The 26364-nt window shown below is 38.6% G+C and overlaps 2 protein-coding genes across 2 annotated transcripts in view; one reads left to right on the top strand and one right to left on the bottom strand.

Annotated features, from left to right (window-relative positions):
* The first annotated feature begins 5548 nt into the window (after positions 1–5548).
* On the top strand, positions 5549–16950 carry faxdc2 (fatty acid hydroxylase domain containing 2). Its single transcript, XM_034140198.1, has 9 exons — positions 5549–5620; positions 7026–7063; positions 9310–9407; positions 9875–9978; positions 10798–10919; positions 12722–12927; positions 14034–14139; positions 14255–14421; positions 15141–16950. The coding sequence occupies exons 1-9, from the start codon at positions 5602–5604 to the stop codon at positions 15295–15297; spliced, it is 1017 nt and encodes a 338-aa protein (XP_033996089.1). The 5' UTR covers positions 5549–5601; the 3' UTR covers positions 15298–16950.
* A 1975-nt stretch (positions 16951–18925) lies between these two features.
* The window catches only part of larp1 (La ribonucleoprotein 1, translational regulator), a 45746-nt gene continuing 38307 nt past the window's right edge, over positions 18926–26364 (bottom strand). Inside the window, 10 exon segments of the mRNA XM_034140193.1 lie at positions 18926–20717; positions 20719–20733; positions 21424–21551; positions 21712–21821; positions 22041–22185; positions 22316–22473; positions 22918–23024; positions 23424–23629; positions 24141–24264; positions 25868–26194. Of these exon segments, the coding sequence (XP_033996084.1) occupies positions 20508–20717; positions 20719–20733; positions 21424–21551; positions 21712–21821; positions 22041–22185; positions 22316–22473; positions 22918–23024; positions 23424–23629; positions 24141–24264; positions 25868–26194 (1530 nt within the window). The 3' untranslated portion in view covers positions 18926–20507.

Below are 26364 nucleotides of genomic sequence, written 5' to 3'. Positions count from 1 at the left end.
GGTAACTTGCCACAAGTGCTTTGTTTTGAACGTTCATCAGTATTATAATCAAAAAGAGAAATATGAACGTTAGTTTTTACTGAAATTATCAAATAAAGTCAACATTTCACAGTCTTTACTGAGCTGTGTGGGGGTTGTTCAACTTTTAAAAGATGTTTGAATGGTGATATACCATATACACAGTGATAGATGTTAAGGACTAACGTTTATAATAAATACAGTATTTATTTTAAGATCTTTTCACACAATCATACGTATTGGGATAATTTGTATTAATGTAGACCGGAGGGGGAGGATGACGAGCACTTTCCTTTTCATTTCAATTCCAACTTTGGTCATGAAGAATATGTTTCTCTGTTGTCCATGTTCATAAAGCATAAAACAACAGCATCAGGGCACGGTGCAGAGTCTCTAGATGGGTTTACAGTAGTCCGTCGTTCTTATTATACATCCATGTTGTAGTCCGCTGTATAGAAAACTGTAGTTTCCATAGTTTCCCCACAGCAGCAGACGCACATGTATGACGTCCGCTGGCGCATCATAAACACGTCGGATAGTGTGATGCCCCTGTGGGTTCATCAGTAGAGAGGGTGTGGCTGTTCTGTCTGTGCTGCATTGGCTCCAGTGATTGCATTGATTGCAGTAACTCAGGGCACCGGGGTCTGGTGTCCTGCAGCTATTTAAAGCCTCTCTGCTCCTCTCTGTTCTCGCTCTGTCTTCTCCTGCAGGCACCCGGCTCTGAGGAGTAAACACATTACTTGATTTGAATTGTTTATGCAAATAAACACCTTTTTCTACCCGTTGACATGTTGTGTCTCCTTTTTGTTGTGGCCTTTTGAGCCAGGTCGCAACAGAGGCCGTTTCTCAATCGCGAGGATATTGGCTTCCAAGCCAATATTTCAAGGATGCTACGTCATCAAGTGGCGCAGCAGGACCGTTCCAATGTCCAGCATACTTGGAATTCCACCGAGGCCGCGTCCTTGGTTTGGGGGAAATTTCGAGGCTGCACATGGGTAGACTTCGCGTCCATAAAATCCCCACAATGCTTTGCGCACGGACCAATTTCCCCAAATCAGTGGCGGAAAATGTAAGGCGGGGCCTCTCATATGACGCACACCTGGCACACTTGTTAGCCTGTTCCATTCTTCTTCGTTTTCCGAAGCCGTGGCTTGGAAGCATACTTGCTTCGTTTCTGAAGGAAGTGACTTGGAAGTACGCGACTACCAAGCCAGCATCCTCGCGATTGAGAAACGGCCAGATAGTGAAAGTGCATTCGGATTCCCTTGACCTCTGTGTGAAATGTCACGGGGTTAAGAGATAGTGGATAGGAGAATTCAAAAGGACTTAGGAGAAGAGACTGCGGTACTTGAGAGAATCCAACTGCACTTTCACTATCCGACGTGTTTATGATGCGCCAGCGGACGTCATAAATGTGCGTCTGCTGCTGTGGGGAAACTATGGAAACTACAGTTTTCTATACAGCGGACTACAACATGGATGTATAATAAGAACGACGGACTACTGTAAACTCATCTAGAGACTCTGCACCGTGCTCTGATGCTGTTGTTTTATGCTTTATGAACGTGGAGGACAACAGAGAAACATATTCTTCATGACCAAAGTTGGAATTGAAATAAAAAAGGAAAGTGAAACTTCGTCACCCTCTCCCTCCGGTCCACATTAATACAAATGATCCCAATACGTATGATTGTATGAACTATGAAAAGATCTTAAAATCAATACAAATGTATTTATTATAAACATTAGTCCTTAACATCTATCACTGTGTATATCACCATTCAAACATCTTTTAAAAGTTGAACAACCCCCACACAGCTCAGTAAAGACTGTGAAATGTTGACTTTATTTGATCATTTCAGTCAAAACTAACGTTCATATTTCTCTTTTTGATTATAATACTGATGAACGTTCAAAACAAAGCACTTCGGCAAGTTACCACATACGTTTTAAAATGCTTAATAAGCACCGTAACTTTCATGATATCATTTCTCGGTCATAATCGGTTGTTTCCGTGAACGGCCGACTGTTGTGTGACGGCAAATGCTGCGGCTGCAAGGCATTGTGGGGCAGCATTTTCTCCTCTCCTTTCGGTGAGGGAGGTCCAGTTGTTCCTAAGCTAAAGGAGGTTATAAAGGAAGTTTGAAACCTCCTTTCCTATCATCTAGAGAATTCGAACGGCACTTATCATGGCTGCCACTGAGGGACTTCCGGGTCATTTCACTCCGTTAGGAAGGTTCCTAAGCTAAATGGACTATTCAACTTCAGCCTTGGACCGCAACCAGGGTCTACCCATGGTAGTAGCACATGGCTTGCTGATGTCCTTTCCACTGTGTCATGTGACAAACAGTTTTTTCACTTCCTCTGCCAAGCTAAAAAGGTTTGGGTAACAGGGTTGCGCGCATGTTGAGGGACACACCTTCAGTGTAAAATGACTGTTATTTAAAATGTGTACTAATTGATTTTACCATTACAAGAGACATATATCAATAGAATAATACCAACAAAAGTAAATAAAAACCCTATTTAAATGTTATATTTGACATGCAAGTTGGTCACCAAGAAGCAGGGACAAGAGAAAAAGGCCATTTTAGGGGATGTTTGAGTTTGATATTTTAAATAATATTTTGAAACCACTTTTTCTACAACTTTATATGCATCTTGTCTCAAGATAAGTATATTTAACACAACATGCATTTTTTAGCTTTTTGGGCATGGATTATTTGATTTTGTATATGTGGGACATAATGTCCTCCAATTCTGGAATGACCCATATATTCTAGCAAGGACAAGAAAAGGCCTGATTGAAGTACAACATAATTCAATTTTCTCTTCACATTAATTTACTGTCAGGATCAATACAGTGTTCAAAGTCACATTCATTTTGCATAACGGTTACAGTGGACGGATCCCCTGTAGGGTAATAATGGGTGATAGTGGTGCCACATGTTTCTGACAGGCCTAGAGGTTATCTGGTGAGGGATTGTTAAGCGATAGCTGTCATTGATGAGAGTGTGTGTTTGTGTGTGCAGCCTATAGTCATCAATATTCTAGTTGTGTAAAGCTGCAGAGGTCATGAAGAGTTTATACATATTTGTGTATAGCACATTGGAGTACATGTCCTGAAGTAGGAACTGCACTGGGGAGGTACAGATGTCATTGGTCAGTCCACTTAATGTACAAAGAGCATAGAGATGATAAAATAAATATAGAAAAACTTTTGCTTTTGCTTTCAGCAATTCATTTGCAATTTGTGGTTTATTCAAAGGAGGAGGAGAAAGAAGCACAGAGCAACATAGTTTTTTGACCTGTGAAAATATGTGTTTGTAATTGATAGCTTTTGTTTTTAAATAAAGAGTCAAACAAACTATCCTGAGACATATCTTGTCCGAGTCAAGCTTATTGCTAACTGTGAATCAAATTTTGGATTACTGGAACTACAAGGATTATTAACATAAATAATTAATTAGTTTATTAATAGTGTATTTATAGTTGCTTATTTAGCCAATCAACTCTGCAAAATATAAATCTCTTCAGTTGATTAAAAAGTTATGAATATTAGAAAATCGTCCTTTGGGGCTTTTGCTTGAAAAATGACTTAAATCAGACACTGAAAATAGAAATAGCTGAGTGATTCTACAATTTAGGGTACATTCCATGTCCATTGATGTCCATTGATGATAACTATAATTACTCTAACTATTTTCTTCAAAAATATCATATTTTGCCTATTATTGGAAAGCATGTTATAATATCACACAAACATTATGTGCATCCTATGCTTTATTTAGCTTGAAATGTGTCATGATGTTCTTAAATTGTCAGTTTTTGCTATGTCCGTTTTTCAGTTGAGGGTGTCTTGGTTTCAAAATAATGAATAAAAACCATTAAAGTAAATTAAAAAAAGTATTCATTTATTTCAAAAGTCTAAATACTAAAGAATAATAACATATTTTTAATTGATTTCCTCCTTTAAATAATTTAAATATCTTAATATATGAATGTCCGCAAAAGTTCTGTCAACTATGTTACTAACAGAGCTCCCCCCTTTAACTCAAAAATGGTTTGTCCCAATACCATGTCACCAGCATCATGGAGGACATGTTCCTCTTTGGCAGACATTTTGAACACACTGTGGTGATTGTCCTCTAACTTTTTACAATATGTTATGTATAATAGCACATTGTCAATGAGTATATTAATTGACCATCAACAATGTTACGTACATTGTTATGGTTTACAATTGTTTAATGATTTTAATTCAATTATATGTTCAAATGTGATGTTAACCTGTTCAAGAAAATGACATGTGGTCATCCAGGCAAGGCCTACCATTGAAATGATGGGTCAAAATAGGGAAATTGTCAACTAGGTTACCTGTCAACTAAGTTACCCAGTACTGTAATAACTGTAGTAACTTAGTTGACAGGTAACCTAGTTGACAATTTGTATGACATGTAGACGTCATTACACATCATTATCAATGGAATTTTGCACTTCTGCCTTGAAATGAACATAGTGCTGATGGTTAATAATGTGTCCAGTCAACTATATTATTTGCGTCAAATGTTTGACTTTCATTGTCAACTATGTTGCACCTCATTTTTTCAAATTTAAAATATCTAAAATAGTGCTTCTGATATCCTTTATAGTATAATGTATATCTACACAGGTTGGAGTTTTACATGACATCTCTTAAAACTATCAAAATGGCCTGTATGGTAGTTTTATAATACAAAATATCCCTAAACTTAATGACAGTGCTGAACATATCACATGAAAAAACAAAACTTTAATACAATTATTTTTTAAACTTTAAAAAATCTTTGGATATATGGTAGAATAGACTCAAGAGCCTTTCAAATTTGATTTTACTTGAAGTGCAGGACTTAATCAAATGATTGTAATGACATCAAGTTTGTCCGTAACATAGTTGACAAACTGAGTAGTGAAAACATCCTTTCCCTTAAAATAAAATAAAATAAAAAAATGTTTAAGCTTTGCAACTAGTGGATATGTTACACTGAGGAATATATTAACTTGAACCACTGATTGTTCTATTGAGAAAGAACACTTTCTTTGTACTGTTATGTTGATGTGAAATGCACCCTAAATTATAGAATCAGTCAGCTGCTGATTAAGATTTTGTTTTGGTAATTTACATAGTTAATAAACTAAATGTTCCAGCTCTAGGTGAGATATTTTAATGATAGATAATGATAAAAGTAGCCTACTACTTAGCCTAATTATTATCATTCACGAATGTGTTTCTTTTCTCAGAATTAGCACTGACTTGATATTATCAGTCTAATAATAATTGCAACATAGTCTTTTCTACTCAAATGTACTTTCCCCCCAAGGAATACTATGTAACACAAGCCTCCGCGCTGAGTTTAAACCTTCACCTGTTACAGGTGGACATCCCTTCCCTTCCTCATATCAGGGTCAAAACATACCTGCCGCTACTTCCGGGTGAGGCTCAAGTCAGCTGACCAAGAACCGACCAATCAGAATTCGTCCGCCGTTGTAAATACACGGTTGTTTTGAGAATGTGTAAAGAGCCAACAGAGAGAGCGAGGAGACATGACGGTGGAAACAAGTGGTGAGTAGGTTATATACTTGACATGGCTTTTAACTTGTCCGGGAGTCTCTTTTTGTTACGTTTAAAACGTAACGTTACGTTGGTTAACAGGTGGCTGCTTAACTGCAATAATGATCCAAAACCTAATCAGTCTTAGTATAGGCAGCAGGTGATGTTTCCAATGAGGGACAGCGCAGTTCATATACTGCATGTTCGCAGCTCAACGCTATGTTTAATTTCAATAGCATAGTAACTCTCTAGGATTTTTCTAGGCTATGGTATTCTTAAATATTACTTTTGGCAAAATTGTTTTCCTATTTTGACTATCTATCTTTGTAAAAATCTAAATGTAATTTAGTCTTATGAGCAGCCAATGATAATAGGCTACATTATAAAGCACTGGTTTTTTTCAGTCAATTGAAAACGGATATAATATTCTTTGCATTTCTGAAGCTACAGCTCGAAGATTGTCTAAATATTTAAAAACAAAATCATTATAATTTTTAGTCACTACTTTTTCTTCCTCTATTGTCATCTGCACGAACATAATTTTGCACTGTGAAACTCAAACATCAAAGTAACATAACAATAGACAAACCACATTTTGATTGCAAGAAGACTTCAATATACTTGGTGTGTTACACTTGCCTTGAAATCTATATGATTTCTGTTTTTCTTTTTTTAACATAAACGTAGTGTTTATTTTGTTCAACAACAAACAGAGGGATAGTGGATGTAGGGCAGGTTGTTATCCCCAAGAATGTGCCTGGAAAAAGTGCTAACTGTAAGAACGATGGATTATAATTGGATTATGTAAGCCTCCAGTTTTAACTTTTACCCCAGGCTGCACAGCACTCGGATGATTGTTGCAGCATGGAAAGTTGAAAATCAGACAGATCTTTGACTGTTTTAATGCCTCAAATATGTGTGGTGAAAATCAGTGAAGGTTCATCATATGAGGCCAACACTGGAGGTTTATTCATGCACTATATTGCATGTGAATTGATTATCACACAATAAATAAGTCAAATAAAAAACACTGTTAGCTGTGTAACACTGTTGAAGAAAAACCACAGTTTTTTAGTTCTTTGGAAAAACAAAAACTTGACTTTAATCATAAAGTAAAAAAAATTGTTTGAAACACCCTTGTTATCCAATCAAACTAGGATGAGGCCATCTTCATTAAAAAAAATTATCAGCAATATATTAATTATTTTATCTTTGGCCAAATGTCTCAATTTCCTCCAAAACCATCCATTTACGTAGTCTATCATTTTGAGCTGATTAAACTTGTATTGCTGGAAGTCAATTGTATTATTTATTGGTGACGAAAGATTGTTTACCTCCTTAATTATATGCTTAAATTAAGAATCTGTATTAATCCTTCCTGAAAAGACAAACCCTGTATTTGTTATTGTGTTTACAGACACGAGGGGAGCTGCCCCGACACGCAGCAGCCGACAGGTAAGAACAAACCTGTAAAACTCTTCTGTCATAATACCATCATTCACCTGCTGCTCAACCCTTCTACAACCCTTTAATCTCGGTGGCATCTCATGAAAAAAACAGTCATTGAGAAGTTAATGTTACATAAGTCAAATTCCTCGTACGTGTAAACCTACCTGTTAATAAACCTGTTTCTGATTCTGACAACCGGTTTATAGTTTAAAAAACCTGTGAGCTACAAACTCAAGTCATTTGTTTCAGTGCCTGGACATTCCTTTTTCTGCATAAGAGGCTTACAAGATCAAACGACAGAATTATTGTATGATTTGTGCTGGAAAATGTTGAAATGTAACTATTATACGACATGTTTTCAGAAAACCTGCATGCTTCTTTTTCACCATGTTTTCTCTGAGACAGTTCGTGTTAAAGTCAACACTGATGTTATTAGGGTTGGCCAAAAAGCTTATTTCAGATAATGTCACATAAAGATATAGAAGCACTGTATTTCTGTCTGCTACTCATATGGGTTGATATTATATCAGAACAAATATTTCAGTTTTTACACCCAGAATTTTTTTACTACTGATATATATTTACGCAAGTTTTTACCTACTGTAATTCTCAGCCTCCTCTAAGACTCAAAAAACCCAATCTGAATTTAAACTAAACCTTTTTAGCCTTTTTAATATTGCCTTTCTTCCTCTCTTTGTGACACGTGATTTGTATTCAACATGGGTTTTGTATTTAAAACACGTCTTACATAATGCTTCCACATGCCTGTTTTGTTTTCCGACCGGAGCTCTGCCACTTCTTTCTGTTTGCCTGGTTGTTCTCTGGGACAGGCTTGACCTGACAAGTTGCATTTTTTACTCTCACGTGCCAGTTTATTGAGCCCTGAATGTGACAGAGGATAATGTATAATACATATTACCATGAGCAAGGTTAATGAGAGTTCAATCTCCTCCTGTAGAATGGGAGTGTGCACTATATTTAGAAATAATGATATGATTGGGTGTGCGTTTGTACATTCTTGCTGATTACATTTCTTACATGTTACTTGTTAGTCGCTTTTATCCAAAGCGACTTACATACTCAATACTGTGGGCAATCCCCACAGGAGCAATTTGGGGTGAAGTGTCTTGCCCAGGGACACAACGACATGCTGACTGCAGAGGGGTTTGAACCTGTGCCCCCTTGATCCGAACACCAACGCTCTACCCACTGCGCCACACGCCTACAAATGTAATTGATAAATTGTCCTTACAAGGATTAAGTATGCATTAGTATCAGCGGACAGTTCTGTCAGTAACATCGTTCCCACTGTTGCCATGGCTGTGCAAAAGGCAGCCGGGGTAAAAGCTGCCGGGGTTTTTTTTTTAAAGGTCTTTGAATGTGACATCAATCCCTGGATTTATACCCACTGAGTGGACTGATCCTGTTTTCTCTCACTCTGGCTGGATTAGATGTTGCTTTTGCTTTTATTAAAAGCACTCTACAACTGACATTAAGTATTAAAGATAAAATAAATACTTGGATTCTCTGTAGCTGAAAATTAAGTTCAAATGTTGCCAAAGGGACAACATCCTTTTAAATCTGTTTAGGTCACACTCAAATAATTCAAAAGTGTTTATTGAAAACCTTAATCTCAGATTCATTTACTGTCTGGTCATCACTGTCAACACAACTCATTCACATTTCATATATGGATTATTGCAATTACAATAGAGAAAATGTGGCTTTTAAAAGGTTTGATGCTTTTAACATACACAAATATATAGCTTTTGGAATATGCCTCTGCTTTATTTAACTTCATATAAACAATTTCCTTTACATTCATATTTATAGTCAAACATTATTCATGGAACAGACATGTGATGTGAATATGTTCAAGTGGATCAATGCAAAAACAACTTGGAATCTTTCCTATCAAGTCCAAAAAACAATAATGTAATATAGTATGCTCAAGATAACTATCATCATTTTAAAGCACATTGATGTTTCTCTCCTGCTGCCTGATGTTATTTTGCCCTTCAATCTCACTTGTTTCTAATGGTTCATTATATCCATGCAGTCCCATGGTGTGAAATTCCTCGCCTACAACTAGATACAGTGCTGCCATCCTCATGTAGTTTTAGACTCTTTTCTGCACCCTGTGATGTCTCTGTGGGAAACGCTGATGTAGCTCCTCATCATGAGACTGCACAGTATCATCAGAGTAACAGAGAGGCTCATGGATGCATCATTGTTGCCTTTTCTCCACCCAGGAGGGCCCTGGAGGACTGTGGGACTCTGTGAAGAAAGCTGCTGTGATCATCGGATCTGGAATCTTATTCTTGGCTGCATTCGGCAACTCACTGACATGGTAGGATTTTATTACAAGTTACAGTGTTACAATAATACAAACCAATATCTTATCCTGTATTAACTTGAGGAGAAAAGAACAATTGACCTTGAAATTGAGTGTAATTTCTTTATTAATGATTTAGGTTTAAGTGAAACACAATTTGTGTATAGGATATTTATAAAAAGGTTAGTGTTCTTGTCATTAAATTAACTTAAGGAGAATATTTACAATTGAACTACAAATGAAAGTAACTTGACTGGTACATACCAATGACCACATTATAAAATAATTTGAATTCTTTAATTTACAAATATTAAATTACTTGGAAGACTGAAAACCAATTGGCTAAAACATTTGTATTGTTGATTCAGGAGGAGAAAAAAGGTTTTCAAGAGAGGGCATGATGTGACTGGAATTAAAGGGGAGTTTCTATAGTCCTCTGAGTTTCATTGTTATGTGATATTTGACAAGATTTCCTTTCCCAGGCATCTTCAGAGATTCTGGGGTGCTTCAGGAGATTTTTGGCAGAACATGTGGACCAAGGTGTACGTGGGCTTTGAGGGTCATGAGACTGCTTTGTTCTACTTGGGTAAGAACTAACAACACCATTTATTTTTTATTTTCCAAAAACGTGTTCTGTAGAAAGTGCACTTTGCAGCCAACACACTGTTACGGACAGTTCATATCAGAGAGGTCTTTTTGAGGTCAAATCGAACACACTGATCTGTTTCCTACATGTTAACAGAATGAGTGACTTGCTTTGATCAAAACATGCTTTGTATTTTAGGTTTTTTCACAGTACTTATAATAAATGTAGTTTTAAATGAGATTTTACAAATGATTTAACACCAAACTGGGAATTGTGATCCTGCACAAAAGAGTACCAGCCCCAGAGGGAAAAAACACATTTGTTTAGCTTTGCAAACATTTGTTTAGCTCTGCATATCAAAGAATGACCTCTGGTGTCCAGTTACTCTCTTTTATGATGTAGCCATCATGTTGTTGTTTGTGTTATGTCAACTGTCTAGCTGTTTGCACACAAAATCTAATGTAGGACGTTACGTGCTGACAGTCACAAATGCATTAACAGATAGGGCAAATATTGCTTCCAGTGAAACATGTAAGGCGCTTTCTCCAAAGTAATTATGTAATCGGTCTTAAGATAAAGCATAACTCAAAGTACAACCAGTTTATTTCTGTGATTATGTTAATTATCTTAGATTTCTCAAAGGCAAAATCCATTTTCTAGTGAGCTCAGAAATAACAAGGCCAGACAATGCAGAATTGATCATGAAAATTGTTGTTTCTTTTCAAAAAAATACGTTTTCATCCTTTATTAATGTTTAAATATTGAGGTCCAGGTCAAAGGCAGGTTAGTTGTCCCTCTCTGACGGTAGTTTCTCCACAGGCACGATGTTGGTCCCCACTCTGACGTTTTGGGGGACGAACTGTCTGTTGCTGCTGGTGGACACCACCGGGAAACCCTCCTTCATCACCCGCTACCGAATCCAGCCGGACAAGAATAACCCGGTATGTTCTGCACTGAATCTCTTCCAGTTTCACTTTAAATACCAAAACAGCACCACCAGCACCACCACTATTTTGAACTAGGCATTTGATTATCACTGAGATACAAACTTCCACTCACTCTCTCCTCCTTCTACCAAAACTGATACTGCATGAACGGCCTCTAATTTAGATGTATTATCTAACCCTTTTTAACCTTTGAATCAGAAGACGGATTATTTTATGGCATTTCGTGTGTTTACAGATAATAAATCAATCTAATCTCATTCTCCTTATCTTTATTTACCCCTAAAACGCCAGGTTAAACCAAGCATTATTGTAAGGATGAATTCATCTATTGAAACATGTCTCCTATTACAACAAATCATAGAGATTTCCTTAATCATTTGTTCGCATCACAATAATTATCACAATACATGAAAATAACAGGGAGTAAATGAATAAAATGGCATAACTAATTATTATATTATTTGTGTCAATTTGAAAAATAAATACAAAAAAATTAATTAATAATGAAGAAAATGTAATTTAAAAATTAATGATTATTATAATATTCTGTATTTATCAATTCATTTATACATGTATTTTCCTATTTATTTATATTTTTATATTGAATTTTATCTAATTTAATTTATAAATGTTTCAACTTTTGCAAAGTATTATTTCCTGTGCTCCTTTTGGACACTTATAATATGATATGTATTGCGTGCATGTGTATGAACATCCTGAGTGCTCTGATGAGACGTGTTCACCTGGTCATTTGACCAAAGTCCTCTCAGTGTTTGAGAGTCACATTGCATTATCAGTAATGTCAGCTTTTATCTCCCCAGTGTCCCTGAACGTCTGTTAATCAAAGTGTAATCAGATTGATCCTAACCTTTAAGGATAATAAGCAGGAACACATTGCAAAGGAAGCTCAAACGTCTATCAGTTAATTGTAGGTTGGCCGAAATCCATCATTCATCCATCTTGCTTTAATGATATACTTCCAAAGATTAAGTGTGTTATCCCAATTTGAATATGCATAATATGTGTGGGGCACTTATAGGATTACATATATTTTGTAGCATAGCATTGTGTTAGAAACTTTGTTATGAAGTTGCAAAAGTCCTTTTTTGTGTCCTGTGAGCTTTCCAAGGCCCGTTACTCTGAGTCAAAGAGACGTGACTGATTGTAACCTCCTAACCTGAGCCCTAGTTGTCATAAATAAAGACCTGCGCTGTTTTGTAGCATCAATTTATCTTTTATCAAGCAATCTATCCATATAGCTTAAATTGAAGCCCCTGGTCAATCTTCCAATGGAAACTTTAATAAAACCAACCAAACACTAAATTAATCTCACTGTAAAACTGTCTGTTTAAAAAGGCTTATATGTAGGTTGTTGTGTTTGTACTTTGGTAAACACATCATATCACAGAATTATACTGCAACTGGGCAACAGTTCACAGACACACACAAAGGGCCATCGTGATATGTCCATATGTTTATAACACACAGGGTCCAAAGTTGACTGTTACACACAAACTGGAGATATCTTCTGTCTTCGATTTAGTGAAGCTGATAACTTAAACTACACTATCAATGCTGACCTCTAAACTTGCATGTCTTTGTTATAAACATTTTGTTAACCTTATGAGCAAACTTCATATGGGGAAAAAAAATCAGCAACAACCTATGAATAATGACCAAATATACTCCAGGCATTTCAATGTAGGTAATGTAATGTCATGAAAATGAAATATATTTGTCATTAAAAATACATTTATACTTAGTGTTTACCCTGTGATTCCCTCCTGGCCTTCCAGGTGGATCCAGATAAGCTTCGCCATCTGTTGAAGACCGTCCTCTTCAACTATGTGTTCATCTCGGGGTCCATGGTGGTGGTGGCTCGATCCCTGATGACCATGAGCGGAAACCCCTGTGGCCCCGAGCTGCCCGCCTTCCACTGGGCCCTCGCAGAGCTGGCCTTCTTCTCCCTCCTGGAGGAATTTATGTTTTACTATTCCCACAGGTTTGGATCCTTAATTATTTTATTTACACCTTTGCTTTTATGACTGTGACATGACATAATGTGTCCTTTGAAAAAAGCCCTTTTGGTGGACTATCTGTTTTCATTGAAAAACTGACCTTTACACATCACTGCCACCTAGTTGTAAATGTGAAGGATGTCAACAGAAAGAAGACCATCGTTTTTTCACATAATGTAGTACTATTTCTTTGTTGCTACATATTAGAGTTTCATTATTTTTACATATTTTCCCGTTATGAATTCTTTCAACATACTATACTATATTATAATTGTTTTGACATATTTTCAATATACTATAATATGAGACATTTTCCACACACTATTGCATGACCTGTATGTTTAGTAGTTGTATTGTGTTATTGCTACTATAGTATGTCTTTTATTGATGTACCATAGTATAACACACATTTTTTTAACATTCTAGTATGATGTTTTTTTTGTCAAACTATAGTATTACTTTTTCTGACATATTTCCAACATTAATAGTATATCTTGGTATGTGTAGTAGTTTTGCATTGTGTTATTGCTACTTTTATTTCAACATATTTTTAACTTACTAATCAAATCAAATCAAATCAAATCAAGTTTTATTTATAAAGCACATTTAAAAGCGATTTTTGGTCGAGCCAAAGTGCTGTACAATCACAATAAAAGACAATAAGTTACAACAGATATATAAAAAACACAGGGAAAAGTCAGGAGTCGTGCTCCGCTCTGACTAGAAGGCCAGGGAGAAGAAGTGTGTCTTAAGAGTAGACACTAAAGTATGACTTCTTTTTTTTGACATGCTATTGTATGACTTTTTACATACAATAGCATGATTGTTTTGACATTTGTTCAAGAAACTATACTATGAAGTTTTTTCGCCATAATTTGTTTTTCATTTATAAATTAATAATTATTATATTTTGCTAATACTTCTGTACTTTTACTTTTGACTAAAGGAATTTTTGTGTGTTGTTATTATTACTTTTATCCAACCAGTTTAGTCCTTCTTTCACCACTGCAGTATTCCTGTAAACATTACGTTCTGTTAAGTTAAGTGTCTCAGTAAGTAACCACATATATCCTCATCTTCTTTCTCTCAGGCTTTTCCACCATCCCAGCCTCTATAAGAGATTCCACAAACAGCACCATGAGTGGACCGCCCCCATTGGAGTCGTCTGCATCTACGCCCACCCTCTGGAGCACATGGTGAATACCTCCCTCCACGCTTTCAGTTCATTTTCTACCTCTCTCAGAAGTTTTCACTATATTTGCTGGTTATTCCTCGGCCATTAAAAGCAGTTTGTCCCTCCTCTTCTGTCAGATCTCCAACATGTTGCCGGTGGCTCTCGGGCCGGTCCTCCTGGGCTCCCATGTGACCACCACCGCCATGTGGTACAGCGTGGCTCTGATCAGCACCACCATCTCCCACTGTGGATACCACCTCCCCTTCCTGCCCTCCCCCGAGTTCCATGACTTCCACCACCTCAGGTGAGCCCAGTAGCTTTATTTGAATTTGCGAAAATCCATATAAAATATTAAACAACCGTCAGCAGGATTGAGTCAAAATGATCTTCAGTGTGAGTGAGATCATGGATTTAAAGCAGGGGTGTCCAAACTTGTTTCACTTGGGGCCTCATACATACAAATATACGAAAGGCTGGGCCCCTCACTAGAGGTGAGATATAGTGCCTCATAAATTAAGTTATAAGATAGCAAAATCAATCAAATGTAGGTAAACATATGCTTGATACTTGAATATGCTTTAAGAAAAGAAAACAGCCTAGTTCACAGCATTTCATAGGGTTTCATTTATTTAATATAAGTTATTGGGCTTTTTTATTTTTATTAATTAGGATTTGTTAGAAAATGTTCTCAACTTTAATTGACTGAATTTATTTGAAAAGTGGGCTTATTAACACATGAATACTGTGTCATATATTTTTACATATATATTTAAGAAGTACAATATAAGAAAAATACAAGTTTCAGGTGTGGGCCATATTCCAATATACTTTTAGAATTTGCTCAGGGTCAATTGAAAATGGACAATGGGCCGCAGTTGTCCCCTGGGCCGTAGTTTGGACACCCCTGATTTAAAGGAACATGCCACCCAGATTTGTTTACAGCAAGAAACATATAGAATTTTACATTTTGCTATTTAAAAAAAAAAGTCATCCTCAGTTGATCTAGTTCCTCCCTGGTTCCAGGTTCAACCAGTGTTTCGGGGTCTTCGGCATTCTGGACCGGCTCCACGGCACCGACACTAAGTTCAGGCAGACCAAGCAGTATGAGCGGCACGCCGTCCTCACAGGCCTCACCCCTCTGAATGACAGCATCCCTGACGTGCCCAAGAAGGGCCAGTGATGACCCCTGACCCCTGACCTTTAACTTCAGACCTCGACAAGTTTGTGATCAAGAAATGTCCAATCTTAAATTAGATTATTATTTATTCTATTCAATTCCAATGATTTGAATCCAGAAAACCTGTTGTTTTAAACTGTGAATGTCTGATGAACACTGGCCACCAACCCCATTTCCAAGTGGAAACGCTGTACTTCATTAGACATACAGATCAAATGATGCTGTTTATTTGTATTTTTAATGGAGCTCATGATTTCACTCACAAGTGCTAAGGATGCAGAGCTGTCAATAGTGTAGGGTTATTTTCTGTTCCTTCTGGATATGAAAGTTTACATTTGTTCCAAAACACCATGGAGAAGTTTGTGGAAGCTCATGTCCACCAATAAACAAATAGATGAAAAGGAAAGCATGATAACTCCCAGTAATAGTCTATTTGCCAGCTTTTACAGTCCTGTTGTGAAACCAGAAATGTATAGTACGGGTCACCAGCACACAGAAACGGCCACATGCCAACTTGCATATGTTGGGCACTTTGAGCAATAAGCACAAGTTGCTTTAATTAAAATGAATGGCATTGTAGCAGATGCAGACAATAGTAAACAAAATGCTGATTATTTTGGAGTGGTTTTTGAGGATGCTATGTCCATTTCTTTTTCAGAATTAAAATAATAATGATGATTTTTAATCGTGTGCTTTCTACAGCCAATGGTCGCGACACTACTCTTGGTAGTGGAAATCAGCCCACTGAGAATACAAATATGGCCACTTTCTGGTTAAATTAGCCATTTTTTATCCTGATGTCAGAAATTGATTCAGCATCCTCAATGACAAGTTATTGTTTTACTATTTTCTGCATACGCTATAATGCCATAACCTTTAATAAACACAACTAATGCTAATAGCCCAACATATGCAAGTTAGGATACGACAGTCTCTATGTGCTGGGGACCCGTACTACATGTCTAACATAAAAGGTTGGTGTACTCAACATTTCCAGGTTCACCATGCTGGCAACTAGAGTATAAGTCAATTTTATTTACTATGACTAACTCCATTTTGCTTTTATGGTGGAAGGATTGTCCATAACACAAGTCACAAGGATCAACAAGTAGCTTGTTTGTGGACCAGATCCCACTTAAGGAGCATTTAAATAAATCATATCACTTTTCTGCCATCACATCTTCTCCGGTGACAGAGCCATGTTTACCCCTCGCCCTGTTGCCCTGCTCATCTTATAAGAAAGGACCCTTCAGTTGACATCGTTTTCTTGTACTTAATTGAGTTTACATTTCCACTCATCCTCACTTGGGTAAACTAATGACATGTTCAACTTTTTGTCATGAATCATAGCTTTAACGCGAGCACTCTTTTTCTACTCTTGCACATTAATCTAAATGTTTTCATTCTTAAACACATTTGGTATTTTAAGTAATGTTAAGTATCAGCACTTCGACTTTGTGTTCCCTAATGCTCAGGCAGAAGATACTTTTGCACTTTCCATTTCTGCCTTTAAACATATCCTTGGATGTAATGTGTATTCATTGTGGCCTTAGTAATGATTGTATAATAAAGCATGAATGTTCAAGAGTCCAACTACTGTGATTGATACAATGTTAATTTTTTGATGGGATCTTTTAATAAAAGATTGTAAGAAAATGTGGATTTTTTTTCCTGTTGCAAAAAAAACGATCCAAATGTAATCTTTGAAACCGCTAAATAGATACATACAGAGACATGGAGAAATAATCACTCATAAGTCAGTGTTTGAGGTTTTTTTGTCCGTTTTGTGTTTTTTTTCTTTATTAAAGGAAAAGCATAATTACTACAAATTACAAATAACACTAATAGCGAATCACATCAGCCTACAAAGCAGATATTATGAATATTAAATGTTATAATACAAGATCTCATTCAAGTATTTTACATTTTTCCATTTTATATATTTTTTTTGTTCCTTTTTTCATCTTTTTTTCCCTCATGACAAGCCTAGATATAGTAATGCAATGAACTATCTTAATGGTTCATATACAGTTATTTCTTATTCATATGGCTTTATGGAATTTTGTCCTTTTTTTTTTTCAGTCACCAGACATCAGCCATAATCTTCTGAACGACTTCACAAGCCCAAGTTGGGCTCTTTCTCTTCTGTCTCTTCCTCTTCCCACGTCCATCACTCCTCTCTCCGATGAGCAGAGTGCGGCGCACCCTACAGTTAGTCTGAAAGGCAGAAAACTCCTGAAACCCCCAAATGTCCGGTGACAGGTGATGATCACATTAGAGAGAGGGATCATGTGACTGCCCCAGGAAGAAGGTCCGACTGCCAGGTCTCCAGCTGAGCCATTCGAAGGCTCGGCTGGTTTAGGGACACGTTGTCTTCTTCTTTTCTGAATGTTTTGTAGCTCATATTTTAACCTCCAGTAAACACTTTTTTATGCATCAACTGTAAGCTTCTGTAACTGATCCAAATCTCCCTGAAGATAAAGCAACAAAACATTAAAAAGGAAGAAAAGAAAGTACAACTTTGCAATTTCATGTTTCCAACAATTGTGGATTCAGAGGAAGAAACACTGACAGGATTTTCTCTCTGCTAGAACATCAACCAATAGGCTGAATGATTATAACGCAAAAAGGACCAAAACTTCAGTAAAAAAAATAAGAAAAAACATGTTTTGATTTAAAAAAGGAAGGGTCAGGCTTGTCCAAACTCTTAATCCGTCAAATGTACTTTAACTTTTTAACTCACAAAGGATCTGTTGACAGTTAATAATTTGTCAAACAGAAAATGGCCAATTTTTCACTGAGCATCTGGATAAGGGCATTAAGACTCAATATTTTCTTTTCCAGAACTTTGTGAATTTCTTCAATTATGGTCCTCAAATCAACTTCGTTTTTAGACTTGGAAGACATGTTTGTCGAAAAACAGGGGTTTAAATATTAGAAAAATGTGTTTTTGGAAGTTCAACATCTTTACTAGAAGAAAAGAAAAAGAGAAAATAACTGATTTCAACGTGAAACACTATAAACTTACAGCTTTAGTTTTTGCACTGAACACTCGCTGACGCCCTGATGCCAACGTTCCCTTTTGTTGTGAATTATGTTCCTGTTTCTGAAATCCACAGATGTTTGAAACAGTCTGAGACAAACCCCGCCCCCACTATAACAACGCTAGAAACACTGCAAATTGAAATGAAAAAGCATTAAAAAGATAATCATGAGACCTTTAAAAAAAAAAAAAAAAAAGTTAAAGAGTACGTACACGTGTAAGGCAAATATATAATCTGTTCTATAAACAATAAAACAAGTAGCAGGGAGCTGTAATCATTTTCTCTTCATCTGTCAAATTCACATTTACATTAGTGGAGGAAGAAATCTTCTATTTGATATCATCAGTACTGGATAAAGATTTAATTATCCACACGTGACTGTAGGAAGTGTGACGACAGAACAGAACTGAGTCCAGTCTTGAATTTCTCTTGACAGCGAGGCAAGACATCAAGGTGTGTGTGTGTGTGTGTGTGTGTGTGTGTGTGTGTGTGTGTGTGTGTGTGTGTGTGTGTGTGTGTGTGTGTGTGTGTGTGTGTGTGTGTGTGTGTGTGTGTGTGTGTGTGTGTGTGTGTGTGTGTGTGTGTGTGTGTGTGTGTGTGTGTGTGTGTGTGTGTGTGTGTGTGTGTGTGTGTGTGTGTGTGTGTAAGTAACTAGCTCACACTGCTACATCTGTACCTGCGCATGGAAAACACCTGTCAGCGTTCATGCCTGTAACTGATCTGTGAATCTGAGGGTGGGACAGGAAGTGGTGGCGAGCGCCCGAGGCCCGGTCGAGCTTCACGGTGAAGTCGGAGGCCGAATGTCTGGGCCTCGGGAAGCGTCTCCACCCAGAGCACCACGGCCCTCCTCAACACCATCGCTTCTTCAAGTAATCCAGATTGATGATTCCAGTCCTGGGTCGTCACTGATGGTCGACGGATGGATGGATGTTACACGGATGGATGAACGGATGGACGCAGCTTGGGAGGCGCAGCGGGGGGGAAAGTCGGGAAAAGCACCCAAAAAGGAAGATCAATCGGTGATTCAATCCCTTCCCGACTTGGCAGCCCACTGAAGTGTTTGGTTTTTTTCGGGAAAAGGCGACAAACTTCCCGCCAGGTTTGTTTCAGCACAAAAAGCCACGACTTGCAAAACACAGGGAAGAATTACAGGACTTGTAACAGACCAAATTACACTTGGAAGACAGTTCAGAAAAAGTGAAGGAGGGGAGTGAGGGAGGGGGGTAAGTGAAACAGTTTGGCAGCACCACCTAGTGGCCTTTGCTGGAAAAAAGGTGACCGGATATATGGTTGATTCCAATGCTGTACAATCGACAATAAGGTGGCGGGGCACATGTTAGAAGCAGTAAAATCATTCAAATAAGGCAACTTTCAATGATCGTGTCCATACTGAGGGATTGGTATAAGTCTTTTTTTTTTTTTCTCTCTTTTTATCATTTGGTTCTTTAATATTTAACCATCAATGTCCAGCCATAAAGTAAATCAAATATTTTGAATTTTAAGCCCCTCAACTGAGAGCACTGGGGGATCAGCGGATGGAAATGTCAGTCGCTCGGTTTAAACCACTTTGGTCCGGTTGGATGTCAGGAGCAGCACGGCCTCGCGCGCCGCCGCTATCCGGCTTTCAGATGCTCAGTGTCCATCAAACTATTTCCAAGTCCCCAATCTCACCGCATGCCAAAGAAATAATAATCATAAATCTGAGAACTGAGGGAGGAATCAAATATCTTTCAGCCAGCAGGACAGTGATCGAAGAGGGGTCCCAGTGACAGAGAGGGGGGTCAACATGAAAATATAAAAAAATGAATGAATAAAATAAAAATAATTCCAGGGTAGTACGTCACCACCGAACCATCCACCGTGTGGACTGGCAATGATTTGTAAGAGAAAAGAAAAAAGTGTTTGACACCTCATCCATTCCTTGCCTCATCAAGCCAAAAAAAAGTATCTTTTTCCTCACAAGCTTACAACTAATTAAAAAACCGAGCCATATTAATTATTTGTCTTCCTTATTTCTTAATAAAGTTTGTTGAAGTAAAAAAAAAAAAATTCTCATGCTTGTATGCAGAAGTGGACTACCCCCCCCCCCCTCCCCTCCTGTGGTGCAGACAGAACCAGCGACTAGCAGACGTGGTTGAGTTCATCATGTGGGCCGGCGTGTTGGTGGAGTTACTTCAGTGTCATGGCGTCTGGAGCGGGGTCAGCGGGGGGGGCGGGGTCTTTCTGGCTGCTGGGTTTGGCATCATCCTTGGCTGCGGGGCCCGGGGCGAAGGGGGCAGGGCTGGGGCCCGAGCTGTTCTGGCTGCTGGGCCGGCTGGAGGGCAGAGAGGGGTGCCGGCGGCGACTGTCCCCGCTGGACGAGTGTCTCCTGCGGCCCCCCTTCCTCCATAGGCGGCTGGAACCAGAAATAGGGAGGTTAGAGAGGGGGGGACTCGTTTTTTAAAGCACAAAACCACAATCAGGGTGTTTCTCAATCGCGAGTAAAGCTGCTTCAGAGCCACTATTTCAAGCATACTACGTCATCGAGTGCCGCCGAAGTACTGTTCCAATCTCCAGCATACTTGGAATTCTACCGAGCCCGGCGTACTCCGTTTGGAGAAATATCGAGGCTGCACACGAGTAGACTCCGCGGTCTTAAAATCCCCACAATGCTTTGCGCACGGACCAATTTCCCCAAATCTGTGGCGGAAGATGTAAGGCGGGGCCTCTCATATGACGCACACCTGCACACTTGCTAGCCTGTTCCACTCTTTGTTTTCCGAATGCCAGGAAGTATTCTTGACTCGCTTCTGAAGCAAGATGCTCGGCAGACATGTGCTACCAAGCAAGCGTACTCGCGATTGAGAAACACCCTCAGTGTGATCACTTTTAGAATCAGTTTACTCGTAAAAATAAGGTTTCACAATTCTTGATTCAAATGTCTTACTTTGAGTGAAATGACCGGGGATAAGAAATAACCTGTGCCAAAACTACAGGGTCATGTCTTTTCTACATTTTCAACAGACATATGCTCAGGTGAGGTTCTGATCTTTTTCACAGATTCTGCCAATCAGCGGTTAAATACCACATAAAAACATTTACTCACGTCAATTCTGAAATCTTCCAAACGTTTGAACTTGTGCAGGTACTCCTGCAGCTTGGGGTCGATCTCCATGGTCTTGGCTTTAGAGTATTTAAGGAAGGCCCAGAACTTCTCTAGTCCATAAAGCTGGCCTGAGGACAGAAAAGAAAAGAAAAAAAGGTTAGTGTATCTTTTCCTATGAGGGACGAAAGTGTAACCAGAAACATGTTGGTATTTTTGTTGCTTTAATCAAATCATATAATCCCCTCTGGTCTGTGTGTTATGCTGTTTTTCCCCCCAAATCATTCTTACCAGCTTCGTAGTCCTTCATGGTCTCTTCCTGGAAGTCCTTGAAGATGTCTGGCCTGAACTTTCTCTCTAGACCGTAGCTGTAGTACCTGAACAGGCACTCCAAACCGTACCTGAAACACACAACAAGTTACATTTACATTTTCCATTATTGCTAAAAAAAAAGAAGTCTGGTCTAATTTAACAACCCACCTAAAGCTCCCAGTAAGAACTGATTTTAGGACAGAACATCATATCTCCTCAAGAACTACCCTATTACTGACATATTATCTACATTTCAAATGTGTTCCTGCTACTTATATTTACACCCATTCAGTGTTCAAAGGTCTCACCTGTATCCTTCTTTCCCGTCCTCAACCACCAGCTGTCTGAACTCTTCGTACATCTTCCTGTTGAAGTGATCCCGCAGGAAAAATGACCAGAAGCGGAAGAGTGTGTTCATCTCCTGTGATTGGCCGATACCCAGCCGCTTTCGCTCTGTGATTGGTTGAAGAAGAGACATTAAGATGACAGGCTTATATTAAAATATAAGATTAACAGTAAAACATCAAGTATGACGTTACGTTATTAATTCTGCAGAATAGATAGTAGAAGTAGAAGTGTTTACCGTTTAGGCAGCGCCGGCGGTACTTGTGGTAAACGTGTTGCGTGAAGCCGTTCTCCTTGAGCAGCTCATGTGAGGGGTGCTGGAACTTAGGGAGGGACTGAGGTGTGCAGCCGATGTTACCCATGGCGGGGGTGCCCTCTGATGGGCTGGCAGTGGAGCTGAAAGGGGGGGAGGACAGAGTGAGTATTAGCCACATCGAATCTTAGAGCTACGTCAGTGAAGTTATGTTGTCATAAAGGATATATTAAGGGGACTACATTTCAGTAGTTAAAAACAAAAGTTAAGCCTTAATGAGGTGTTCTCTCCTGAGTCTGTTTCTAGACATGAATGAGTCATACAATTAATTAAAAAGTAGGTAAAGCCTCCCCATTTACAATACATTTAGAACGTTTCAAGATCCATTTGATACAACAACTTTCATTATTATATAAAAAAATATATATACAATTGTCAGAGGAGTTGTCAAAAAACGAATAATGAAAGACTAATTTCCACTTCTGCCAGAATTTAAGAAACATTTTATCTGAAGTCTTGTACTGTTTTACAACAGAAATCAGATTTGTCTCTGTCCAAAAGGAGAGAGTGCAGAGAGTGAGTCTCACCTGACAGAGGTGGTACGGGAGCGATGCTCTCTGGAGTCCATCACCCAGCCCACGTGACACTCCATGGGGGGGTTGGAGCTGTGTCGGGTCTTCCTCTTCCTGGGCGTCTGAAAGTAACAGAGATAAATAATATGTTAAGAAAACCTGGAACAGAGTTTTGGGGATTATATTATTTTATTAAGACTATTTTGCAGGTACTATATATTGCATACACACGTGGGACTACATATTGAGTCCTATTATAGAAATATTGAACTGGTTAAGAGGGGCATGTGCTTTATGGTTCCCCTTTAGGTAACATGTACCCTTTGTAGGGTTTGACTCGACATTGATTTTCAAAATTGTCAGACGCCGACCTGACTGTTACCCAACAACATAGCAACATTTTGTCAAACCACTACCGTTTACAAATGGTTTCTTTATCCTAATAAAACTAGGTATTGGGACAATACAAAGTGAACATCCACTAATTTAAGTCTGTCCCCCTCACATGGGAGCCGTCTTACCTTGGCATCTACAGGTCGACTCTCCTTCACCACGGGGTAGAAGCGCGGCGTCATGGTGGAGTCCTTCCTGTGCGGCGTGTGCGGCGTGCGGGGCGTGCGGGCACTGCGGTAGTTGGGCGAGTCAGGCACGGTAGTTGGAAGCGAGCGAGCTATTGAAGAGGGCTCAGGGGCTCCGAATAGTTTGTTCGCCAAAGCGTCTGTGGGGACTGAAGGGAAATATTTGTATTAAAATCAGTATTAAAAAAAAAAGTAGCTGCCTTAATACTTTAAATGCAACTCAGTATGTCATTTGAAATGACCAATAGTGAAGTAAGACTTTTGAATAACATTAAAAAAGAAACAAATGTCGCAAATTGTATGAATGTCACAATAAGTTGTCGTATAGCAGAGCCTTAAAAACGTATAAAAGATATATAGTTATAGCATGTATGTTTAGTTTACGAAATATTATGCTTTGATTTCTTAAAGAAAACTTAGTATGCCATTAAACAAATTACAAAACATGCATAAAAAAAGTAATATGCCTCAACAATGTCATACATTTATTTTTAAAATAAATGGTATAGTATGTTACAAAAAACATAATTGAATATGCCATAAAAGAGTACAACAAATATAGTGTAGTATGTTATTACAATTTCCTTCTTAAGGAAATACCATAGTATGTCATAAAAACGTATAAATAAAGTCATTTTCTATGTGTTTTTGTGTACTTACTCTGCTGGGGTTTGGGGGGGGCAGGAGGGACCTCCTGCTTGGGGTCGATAGGGGGTTCGGGAGTCAGGCCGTCAAACTGTTCGCGGCTGATCAAGTGAACCTTCTTGAAGTTCTCCACCTCTTGCTGTAAAACAGAGAAAAACAAGAGTTCATATGTGTGTCATGTCAATATAGCTTTTTAATTAAATAAAATATTTCTCAAGGAGGGACAATAAGGATTAAGATATTAATACACTGTAAGCAAAACATAAAAAAAGACTTTCACAGAATTTAAAACGCTGTACTGAGACCTAAGCTCTTTCACCAATATACAAGGAAAAATAAAGCAATACATAAATAACCTGGAACATTGAGAAAAATGTTAACATGTATTCTTCTCAACAGACCTTATCTGCAGTAATCTGGAGATTGTGATGCAGCAGCAAAACATGGCTGCCAAAAACACTCTTTTCAGCTTCATGTTGCGGCCCTCACTGTTCTGACACGAGTAACTCAACCAGTTCAGTTTCAGCAACAAAAAAACCCTGAATTTTCCACGCCTGTAGAACCTAAAAACAAAACTGTACTGCTCCTCCAACAACAGCAGCTCAATGTCAAACCTTCCTGTAAGCTAGTCTTATGTACCAGTCTGTGTGTTGGATTATACACTCACACTCTCTCCTTTATTCCACCAAGAATCTTCAGATCTCTGAGCGTCCATCTTTGTTCCCCCTGTAGCCTGTTGCCTCGACCCCTCAGGCCGAGGCCGCGTTTGTGGGGTTTATTTATAAACAAGCGTCCCCTGTTCCACACGCAGCTGGACGTGTGCTGCCGAGCACGTGAAGGCCTCACAATGAGTTCAACAATGCTACAATGGGCAGCAATGACAACAAAACCAAAACAAAAAAAATGTTCTATTGTGTCGGGTTTCCATATCCAGAAAAAGCTCTAAATCTACCTCTGGTTTTGGGCAGAAACACCTCCAATCTGCCAATGACTGAGGTGGAAGCTGTCAGAAGAGCCTGATAGAGATATGGAGCACTACAGGCTGTGTTTGATTGTCTTGACCTCTGATACGTTTCCAGGTGGATCATGTGGTCCCAAAACTCACCCCGACACAATAATAGGTGCTTTTTTTTATCAATAAAAACCCAAAAATAAAAAAACTCAACTTAAAATAATAGTTTCAACACAAACCAACTTATTGTGGTTTGTGGAGCCTAATCACAAGCACATTTGTTTTTTTCTTACAACTCAAGTCTTTTATTTTTGAAGCAAAACACTCATTTTCTGGCTGGTTGGTGACATGAAATCCAGAAATGAACTAATGAAATGGCATTTCTGTCACCATGTTTTCACTAAAGTGAGCTGTCTCTTTAGACATTAATGTAGCCGGCTTTGAAAACCTTCGAATCAGACTTTGGAGTTTAATTTTTAACTTAAGGCTCACAGATTGTCATATCAAAAGAGTTATTTAAACTAAAGCATGGCTCAATATAAGTATATCATTTTTGTAATAATCAAAATCAAAATCAAACTCTACATATTGCTTCACCGCTGTTCCTCAGACTTTTTTTAAAAGGGACAAAGAAAAAAACCCAAATTCTCTCACAATGTCGAGCAGAAAATGTTCCATCTTCTTTACATGTTGGGGCCGTCCACTTCTCGTTGATGGTAAAATAAAACAGTAGACCCTAACCGTGATAGTAAATAATAAATCGTAGGTTAACCGCGCAGAATGAGCTCACCTTGATGGTGGCGTACTCGGGATCGCACGTGTCGTCCCACAGGTCCCGCTCGTAGTAGAAGAGCCCGTCGTTGATCACTTTTCCGAGCTCGCAGGTCAGCTTGGAGCGCGAGGTGTGGTGTCCCGTGCGGTCGCCCCCCGGGTGTTTCCTCAGGTAGGGCGGCGTCTGAGTCACGATCAGGATCTTGTTGACGTCTTGGTCGTCGATCTCGCCGTCCGTATCATCGTCCGACCAATCGGTGAAGGTGTTGCGCCGTCCGTCAATCTGCTCCATCTCCTCGTCGAACATGAAGTCCAGCTCCTCCGGTTCGTCCGGCTCCGCTCCGTCCTGATCACAGATAAACATTTAGAAAAATGAAGACATTGTTGGAAGCCAATTACATGCTTTGACTTTTTGATCACCATATTGGATTACTTTCAAGATGTAAAATAGTTTAATAGCTAACAGAATAAGATGATTTAAAATGACAAATACACAGTGCAAACTGAAAGACTTAA

This window comes from Trematomus bernacchii, unplaced genomic scaffold (assembly GCF_902827165.1).
Source record: "Trematomus bernacchii unplaced genomic scaffold, fTreBer1.1, whole genome shotgun sequence".
In the NCBI taxonomy this organism is placed as follows: Eukaryota; Metazoa; Chordata; class Actinopteri; order Perciformes; family Nototheniidae; genus Trematomus; species Trematomus bernacchii.
This window is presented reverse-complemented; position numbering and strand designations above follow the sequence as displayed.

Coding starts and splice junctions, on each gene's coding strand:
- faxdc2 (XM_034140198.1), top strand. Junction 7,064..9,309: donor CGACACGCAGCAGCCGACAG/GTAAGAACAAAC, acceptor TTCTCCACCCAG/GAGGGCCCTGGAGGACTGTG. Junction 9,408..9,874: donor TTCGGCAACTCACTGACATG/GTAGGATTTTAT, acceptor TTCCTTTCCCAG/GCATCTTCAGAGATTCTGGG.